General features: G+C 36.6%; 1 protein-coding gene across 1 annotated transcript in view; it reads left to right on the forward strand.

The window, feature by feature from the left end:
- The window catches only part of EBF3 (EBF transcription factor 3), a 211,589-nt gene that overhangs the window by 137,000 nt on the left and 64,589 nt on the right, over window positions 1-10,000 (forward strand). Inside the window, exons 7-8 of the mRNA XM_042459287.1 lie at window positions 2,281-2,362; window positions 6,243-6,360. Of these exons, the coding sequence (XP_042315221.1) occupies window positions 2,281-2,362; window positions 6,243-6,360 (200 nt within the window). The remainder of the gene's footprint in view (window positions 1-2,280; window positions 2,363-6,242; window positions 6,361-10,000) is intronic.

Raw genomic sequence — 10,000 nt, forward strand, 5'->3', positions numbered from 1 at the left:
ATATTGTAGAGGTACAAAACTACATAAAAGAACAACCAAAAATGGACAGGTTGGAGAGCCTCCCCTGTGATGAAAGTTTATATAATGTCTGTGGTCTTTAGAAGGATGCAGTGATACCAGTGCATTGGTTTTGTATAATATGGAGAAAGTTGATAAAGGTATTGTCTCTTGTGTTCATAATACTGGAACCTGAGGTCACCCTTTGAATCATAATAGTAGCATTCATAAAAAGAACTGCTTACCACAGTGAATCATCATCATCATCATCCTCATCATCATCATTATCATCTAATTTTATCCAGGCTGCACATGTCTTATGGTTGTACTATTTTAAATTGTTTTAACTAGCTTTATCTTGTCTTGTTTTTAACTGATAAGCTATTTAATATATTTCAGTCTTTATCAAATATTGGTATTGTTTATTGTTTTAATGTGATTTATTGTAAGCTACCTTGTGATCTTCAGATATAACGTGTGATATAAATATTCTAATAAAGGAACAAACATATAGAATTCACCAATAATGGCTGCCAACTTGGACAGCTTTTAAAAGGGGTTAGACACATTCACAGAAGATAGAGTTGACAACAGCTTTTAGTTATTTACTACCATCTGTATCAGAGACAGTATGAGAATGAGCAAGAACATGAAAAGGGTAGTAGGCACTGATGTCCCCCATGTGGACATTCCATGGGCAACTGGTAAGCCACTCAGTGAACACCGTGCTTGACTAGCTGGGCTTTGAGTCTGATCCAGTGTGGTCGTTCTTATGTTTTTATTAGGGTCAGTTTGGAGTTGCGGAATGTGGGATAACTTTAGGTAGGCAACTTGATCCAACAAGATCTGGAACAAAATTGAGGCCACACATACCTCTTGAACCAGATTACCTCTCACAAAGACTTTCTCTTTGAAGAGAGGAGAGCCTTTAGGGGTAGTTCTAAAGTCTGGAGTCTTGCATTCAGTTGTCCTTCAGCCACTTTAGTCTTGTGCTTTACCTCTGCTCAGGAGCAGGCATTGAATAGTACAAGGCTCCTAGTTTAGGGCTGATTAACTCTTTATGGAAATCTGGCTAATGGAGTACTTTATTTAGGATACACTGTTTGAAAGCTTCTGGTACATGGAGTTCCTTGCCAACAGGCTTGGTGACAGGGCATGGGTTCAGTACTTCTGAAATGTCCACAGCTGGTATTTCAAAACAAACTACTAACACCTGCCATGTTCTGAGTTTAGTTGCTGTTCAGGATTGGAGTCATAACATCAGAGCAAGCAGAGCGTATGGAACATCAATGTGTTTAGTTGAACCACAGAAAGGTTTTCTGGACTGAATAGCTGTCCAGTTTGTTTTTGACATTACACTTAAAAAACAACAGCAGTGAACAACTTGTGGCCTTCTCTAGTATGTTTATGCCCACTAGAAATATTATTGAAATACGTTAAAATGATTCTTCTCTGCTGCCATTTTAGAAAAGTAAATGACCTATCTTTGTGGGTGACTGAATAAAGATGATGATGATATTTTAACTTCATTGTATAAGTGTGAGTCAAATCAATACTATGGCATTAGCTTCTTATTGATATAGGTGTTTGTCTTTATACTAAACAATTTAAACCTTAATCCTGCATATGTGTGTGTGTGTGTGTGTGAGAGAGAGAGAGAGAGAGAGAGAGAGAGAAAATAAATCCAAATGAATTTAATGGGGCCTATTCCTAAGTATGTTAACATACAATAGCATTCTGAGACAGAAGCCTTATGCAGAGATTTTGGGAGGGCAACTATTGTCAGCTAAGGGACAGTGCAACATAACTCTCCCAAGAGCTATGGGCTGGGATAATGGACCTGCACCTTAGTGCAGTTGCACACCCAGGAAGAAAATGTTGTACAAGGAAGAGGATGCCAGTCACAATCTGAAACCCTATATATACTTTCTAAGAAACAAGTCCTACTAAATATAATGGGACTTCCAAATAAGCATTCTTAGGATTTTGCTGTTAATATAGTAAATTGTTCCCCACTGAATTACATTATTTGCATATGTGCCCCCAAACTATCTATCACTTTCTGAAGACTGAATATGCAGATGTTCAAGGGTATTTTTCACTCTAAGCACACAATTTGTTCTTTAGCAATAAGAAAATAGCATTTGGTTTGCATCAACATTTCAGTTGAAGTTATGAATGAAGACTTTGTGGCATAGTGACAAACCTATTTTGTATCTTTGATATCCCTAATCATTCTCTGGCATTAATACATTCCAATTTTGTATATTATCTTTTTTTTAGATTTTTTCTAAAGTTTTTCCTCAAGTGCAATCAAAACTGTTTGAAGAATGCAGGCAACCCACGAGATATGCGAAGATTCCAGGTACAAATTTCAAAAAGAGTTAAGATTACATTTACTGTACAAGGTTTGCAAGGACTTGTACAGCAATGATGATGATGGTGATGATGATGATGATGATGCAATTTTTTCCTCCATATTCATTGTTATAAATATTTGTCAAATTTACCTACCAGAAGTTTACCTAAGCCTCCAAGCCTTCAAAAATTCTCATTAGAATAGAAGGAGGTTGGCCCTCCCCTTTCTATTCTTATTTTAATTGTTCCTTTTATGGTAATTTGATGAGGACTAAGCAGGAATACCTCCTTCCTCAACATATAGAACACATAACAGCTTTGGGCAGCAGCTGTTTCCCTGTTGAGAGCTCTGAAAGGTTCAAAGTTCTAGCCTGTACAAAGGTGTTTCCATATATGTGGCTGAATAGAGAACCAGTAAGAACATAGAAATGTCTAAAAACAAGATTGCTGTCTTCAGAACTTTCATTCTATCATTGAGTACTTATACCATACAGAAAAGTGTTGCTTTAACTGGTTGGGAATAGTTATAGAGCAATGCAACATTTTGAATAAGAAGTATTACTAGACCAAGAGGTCATTCTCTAAGAAAACACTTGTAATTAAAGATTACAACAGAGCATTGGTGTATCCAACCAATCATGTAAAACTAACTTGTAGTGACTTTATGTAGTGAGGGGGAAAAATACCCCTTCAGGAAAAGAAATCCACCAAGTCTCAATTTTTTATGCTGCTCAGGTTCATGTGGCATTGATAATATTGATCCATATGAATAGAGCATAAATTGAAGCCTGGAATGACTAGAAATGTATCTCTTGTTTGAGTGACTAATGAAGCATTAGGTCATGAGTAATCTTGTGGTTGGCAGTGAAGCTACTAAAAGAACTAGAAGGGCTTTCTTATGCTTCCTTATCTCACATGCCTGTTACTCGGAAGTTTTAAGTGGATTTAACAGTATTTCAGTTCTTTTGAACATTACTTTAAACTTTTTAAAACTGTCCCAGCACTTTTCTATAGCTGTGCTGCAAGAATGAGCCAATAAAATAAAGCTGATAGCATATGTACTTGATGATTTACATAAGTTTTGCTTTGCTAATACTCACTTATATATAAACAACATAACAAAAATGTACATTTTAAATATTTTAGCTTTAGAAACCATATTTAGCAACTGGAGGAAAACTAACCTTTTTTAGAGTTACACTTAGCAAGTTTCATTCAATCCCAGTTTTAAAAAACATTATAAGTGTTATGAATTGCAGATATTGGATACTGCTAAACATCATTGAAAGTTATAAGCAGCTAGTTCTGTAGTGTGGACATAAGGATTGGAATCTGGGATGTTGGAGGTCGAATCCAACTTTATCAATCACTTATAATGAGTGTCCTAGAGAAGCAATCCAGTCTGACTCTATCAAGAAAACAGTGCAGGCTAAAAAACCACTGATTTCTGGAGAAACACCCCCAGGCTTCTCTCAAGGGGAACACAGATGGCTGCCTCAGAGGAGGCAGAATATACAGGAGAAGGTGCTGTAATAGCTGGTAGCTAATTACAGCATGTGGAAAAAAACAGGATCAAAGGTGAACAAAACATAGAAAATAGGAAAGAATATGCATCTGATGTCTTGGACCCACTAGTCTCAAAAGGGAAAATATCTTGCATTTTCATTTACCCTGTGTAATTGCTGGATGCACCCTTTGTTCATTTTTTTTCTTTTATAAATTAAGTTTAGTCCTTTTCCTAATATGCTGTACATCATTCTTCTCTAAACTAAAAAAGAATGTTAAAGCAGTTGCTCTGTTAGGAAAAAAATACACCAACATAAAAAGGAGCAAGAGTAACAGTACAAAGATGGTTAAAATAAAGGTGGGGCTGCTTTTGAGCCATTTGAAATATCTTAGAAATTTGGCAGATGGATTTGACCATATGTACATATAGCAAAATGAAATACTATACTTCAAGAGGCTGAAAATTCTCCTTTTGCTGTTTGCAAGCTGATGTTTTTTCAGTTTTCTTTTTGCCTCATACATATACATGACATTTTAAAAAAATCTAATAGATACAACTCATGGAAGTATAATAATAATAATTTGTTTTATTTATATACCGCTATTTCAAAGATCATAGCGGTGAAAAGCAAGTAAGCTAATTAGCAAGTATGCACAGAGTCACAATGGGTAAAAGGCTTTTCATGATGATTTTCTCTTCATTGCTATTTTTGTGCAGTAACATTTCTAGGATACAATTAATAATTCTGTGGGATAGAAGTTTTCAATTGAATGAACACACAATTTTGTAAACATTTTTAAAATATTTATTCTGAGAAGATGTTAGAATCCAGAGCAGGACTGACCCATCATCTCTTATGGGATGAGACACAAGTAGAAGCAAGAACAACACACTTTCTGATATATATAATTCCTTTGACATAGCAGATTCATTGTAGTATTTGAAGGCATTTGAAAGTGGGTTCTTTTCATGGTCTGAAAGCACTTTCAGTGTACATATTCACCTTGGTCTTTAAAGAGTTAAAATGGTGCATATCACATTAAATCTGCAATTCTGTGGTTCCTTAAAAGGTATCTCAGGGGTCACAAGCTCTCTTTCTCTGAGAGTGGAAGGAAAGGTCTGTCATAAGCATGGGCAGATGGCCCCAAAGGGGCAGCTTTAAGCCAGCCCTGAAAAAGATGGGTGGGGGCCGCAGCAACTGCACGCCGTGGCCCCAATCCAGCCAGCTTCTGCTCAAATAGGAACAGAAAAAAAATCTGCTCCTATTTGTGGTCAAAAAAGCCGCCCCTTTGCTGCTGGAGCCGGCTTTTTGCTGGCTCTGGGACAGGTGATGCCCCCAAGTTGCCTGGAAGCAGACCAGCGTGTAATCACCAACACAGCTTTTGGGTGACTGTCTAAACACCACACTCCCAAGGCAGCTAGAAGCCGGATTTACCGGGCCGTCTGTTTTGGCCCCATCTTACATGAGGCTGTAGAAAATGTTGTAGCCATTGCTTTTTCAACACTGGAACTCTGACAGTGGAGGGCACAAACAAAAAATGTTGCAGGTTCATGTCACGAATGTGCTGAGATTGTGGGTTCACATGATCCAAACATGTTTCTGTTCTCAGCATATACTTGGGATGGGAGAACTACACCACTCCTTGAGCTAGCATAGTTCATTTTTGTTTATGTCCTAATGTGAGAAAAAAGTTGTGTGGTGCAGGTTGGGGGAGGGGGAGAGAAACAATAAAAAAAGAAAAAAATCATTGCCCCTTCCTTCCTGCAGGCATCATCCATGCAGGACTTTGGATAAGATGACTTCAGATCTCTCCAGCCATCTCCTCACCTGCTGGAGAGAAATGCTGTCTAAGTGCAATTGTAAAAGTGACCAAGTGATCATTTCTGAGGAGAACACAGAGTCACATGTATTTACTGACTTATGAAGCAAAGCATTTTTCTCTGATATGGAGTGCTCACACTTCTTCATCTCATGTCAGTCTCAAGTGTACAAATTTTAATTGGATAAACTATCTAGTCAATATATCAACAGATCAATCAAAACCGTAGTTTTTCAAATGAGTGGTTAGAGGGGTGTTTCTGAAACTAATGGCTATAAGAATATTTTCCCTGCGTTGAATTTATTTGTTAGCCTAATAGGATATTAAACTCTAATTAGGGCAGTGGGTATAGAGGAGGGTAAAACTGTGAGTTGAAAAATCTCCTGTGATAGCCAAAAAAGAGAGAATTGAATGGCATCTGTGAATAAGCCTGTGTTCAGAGAAAAGGAACAGATTGTACGGTTTTACTTTGTATTTAAAAATATAGCATATTGCAGATGATACACTACATCTTTCAAAAAAGGAAATGTGATTCTTTTCTGTTTTTTCCATTCCCTCAGGTTGTTGTATCAACAACAGTCAATGTGGACGGCCACGTTCTGGCTGTCTCAGACAACATGTTTGTACACAACAACTCTAAACATGGAAGGCGGGCTCGCCGCCTTGACCCCTCAGAAGGTACGGCCCCTTCTTATCTGGAAAATGGTAGGCACACATTTACATGCCTTTTTAATTTGCAATGCGCTTTTTTCACACCATATTTATGTTTCTCTTCTACTCTGTTTTCTTTTTACATTATCTTTTGTCCTGTTGATCATCTGATTAAAATAGGAAACATTAGCATACCCAGTTACATATTTTTTAAAAAGATAGCTCCTTCTGCATTTGCTTTCTTTAACATATAACATTTTGCAACATACAGTCTTTCTTTCATTCTTTTCTCTTCATTTGTTTGCAGCTTTGTCTTGCCATTTCAATTTGATTTGATTTTATCTTGGCTTGCCATAATCCTTAGTCCAGAAATAATCTCAGATTATGAATGTAATTTTAAAGAGATCCTTTCCAAAAGGATCAACTCTGTAAAGAATTTACTGTGACGCCAGTTTCCTGTACCTGTGCCCTAGTGCAACAGATTATGACACTACTGATATGTTTAATATAATTTGGTTAGACTCATTAAAATTGACTTGTCATCTGCTTTTTAAAAAGGAGTTGTGCAAGGGGAGCAATAGTTCAAATTTTCTAAATTTAGAAATATAAAACCACTACATCATGCCTAAATATGTTGCACATTTTGACATTTAAAACTAGAAATCTACCTAGCATATACTTAAGATCAAATCCCAAATTCAGCTGCCTAATAAATTGAATGGAAGGGTCATCAGTGCTCTCCAGCCCTGTTTGTGAGGAACGATACATATTTATGATTATAACTGCATATTATGCATATATGATGTAATATTTCTTGTTGTAATATGAGGTACATTCCTAACATGAAAAAGAACTTTGATGACATATTTATTTATGGCATTTATATGACAACAACAACAACAACAACAACAAATTTATTTGTACGCTGCCTCTCCCAACAGTAACATATACTGTTATGGCATAGCAGTATATAAATCATAGACAGAAAAACTTCTAAAATTAAAGAAATGAAGTAAAGGATTTTAGTTAAACAATTAGATGAAAAGTATACTTCAAATATTTGAAGTAAAGCAATTAGATAACATTTATTTGTCACTTTTATATTCAACTTTTCTAATTCATGTATCCCTCAAAGTGCTTATAGTGCCTTAAATCAATATAATTAAGAACAGCTACCTTAGGATAGATAAAAATCAGTACATAAACCATAGTAAAACCCCTAAAACCTCAAAACCTAAAACCAACACAAGGATAGCTAGACTTCAAACACTACTTAAAAGACTGAGACCCAACAAATCTTTCAAGAACCTAGGTACTAAAACCAATACTTGTTCATACTGTTATACAAGTGCAGGAATGGTTTTTTTTACAGTTGAATGAACCTTGAGGAGGGAACCATTTGTAGAAAGTCAAGACGTAAGGTGTTGATGCAAGATTTCCTGCAAGTGATAGCTACCGCAGTCTGCTGCAAATGTTTAGATCTTTGCCTATAGCAATGTCTGGACTAACCATAGAAGCATTTTAGAATGCAGTGAAATAGTTTTAAACTTGTAAAACTCCTTCAATCAGTGCCAAATTGTGCTTAAATAAAAGTAAACACATACTTGTTCATGTGCAGTGCATTTATACATTACTGAATGCACTTCTTCTCATAGTGCATAGTTAAACTATGATATTTGTTCCAGAGGATTTGGAGGTGGAGATTATTGCACACTAAGCTGCAGCGGAATCATCAGCCACCATCAGCCCAGGTCCCAGCCACACTCTGCCAGCACTTTTTACTTCTACTTGTAATTTTAGAAAGAATTGTACCCACAGATGGGCCTGATTAACTGCATTGTGAAAATGACATGGGAGCTACTGGGCAAATTGCTGCAGTATGCTTGGGTTCCCTGTTGCAGTAGTAAGATATCTAAGAGCCAATGCTCCCTCCCCGCTAGTCCATATCTCAACTTGCAACTAGCATTGAAGAATAACATATGCTATGGAACGTTTGCACATGTGGCTCTTTTATATAGTACCATTAGAAATGAAGCTCAGGCCCCATACAGACAGGCCAAAATAAAGCTACTTCGGGTCACTTTGGAGGTATGCTGTTTAAATGATGCATAAGTCCTAAGAGTCTGGAAGCTGTGCCAAAGCCATGATCCAGTCCTAAGGACTGGAGCGCAGCTTTGGTGCAGTTTCCAGACTCTTAGGATGCATGCATCATTGAAACAGCATACCTCCAAAGTGACCTGAAGCAGCTTTATTTTGGCCTGTCTGTATGGGGCCTCAGTCTCCCTATTGCATAGGTAACATGTGAAATCAGTCTTTTGTTTCTTTTCCACATAATACATATACTAAGTGCATAAAATGGTGATTGTAGCATTCAGTGGTGAATCAAAAATACATACATTATTTCATCATAAAAATAAGGTGTTACTCTCCTTTCCTCCATTTGTTTTTCTTCTCTAATAACTAAGGTATAAGAGAACAAAAAATAATAATTAAAGGTTGCTCTGTGCACAGGAGTCATTATAGTCTATGACATACTGTTTATCTCCTTCATATGTACTGAAAGTAGGTGTGTGTTTTGCCTGGCAACCATCACTAATGAGGTTCACAATTAAGAAGGTTGAATCTTCTCTTCTAGTCCTTGCTTTCCCAAGAGGGAAGAAGGGGGGGCGGGTACACAACAAGAATTAGCAACATTATATGTTCAAGAAGTCATACTCAGCCCTCTGGTGCTTAGTTGTAATCTAGGCCCAAATTTCACCTCTCTTAATGTGCTGTTATGATATTAAGCAAAACATAACTGTTTGTTCTTGTAAATGGTATAAAAATTATTTGACTCCAAGCAGAAAACGAAACTAGCACAATAAAGGCACCCTCTTATAACACAGGAAACCTGCCTGTACTGCAGCTGCTCTGAAAACAGTGTAATTGATTAGTTTACATGAATGTAAAACATAAAGTAAACTCTACATTCATTATTTCTAATGAATGGGCCATACTGAGCCATATGGTTGGCTGCAGAACCAAGTAGATTTGTTCCATCATAGATAGTAGCATTGTAAAGTAGAAAACTCATAAAACATAGAAAATTAATACCAGAATACTAAAACATGACCACCAGGTTACTGCAGTGTTGGTGTGATGTCATGTGCTGGAATAACTGCTGCCATGTTGGATAGGATCCAGACTCATGCATGATAAGTCAGGGTTTAATATACTATATTTTAAGGTTTTTTTGTAACAGTTCAGAAGAAGCAAGATTTAAAATTTCCAAACTATTGAAAAACAAAATGTTGAAAATATTGAAAAGAAATGCTTAATAATACATTTTGAAAAATTCATTTTATGCTTGAGCATAAACTCCCAATTCATTAATATGGCTAAAGTACAATAATGTATGCAGTAAATGCCCAGATTTATTTTTGTTTCTCCATGCTTCAAGCTATATTTTTTTATGCAAGAGGGTATTTCAGTGAATTAGTACCCATGTACTTGAATGAAAAGCACCCACTATAAACCACAGATATTTGCTTGTATGTAGCCTCTCCTTGCTAACACCTCATTATCCAATCATCTAATATTCACCAGCAGTATATACACACACTCACAGATCGTTTCCAAGTAAACTAATTCCCCCTGCTGCTACTGTGGAAGGTTGCCATTGAATCCT

This window comes from Sceloporus undulatus, chromosome 3, assembly GCF_019175285.1.
Source record: "Sceloporus undulatus isolate JIND9_A2432 ecotype Alabama chromosome 3, SceUnd_v1.1, whole genome shotgun sequence".
Lineage (NCBI taxonomy): Eukaryota > Metazoa > Chordata > Lepidosauria > Squamata > Phrynosomatidae > Sceloporus > Sceloporus undulatus.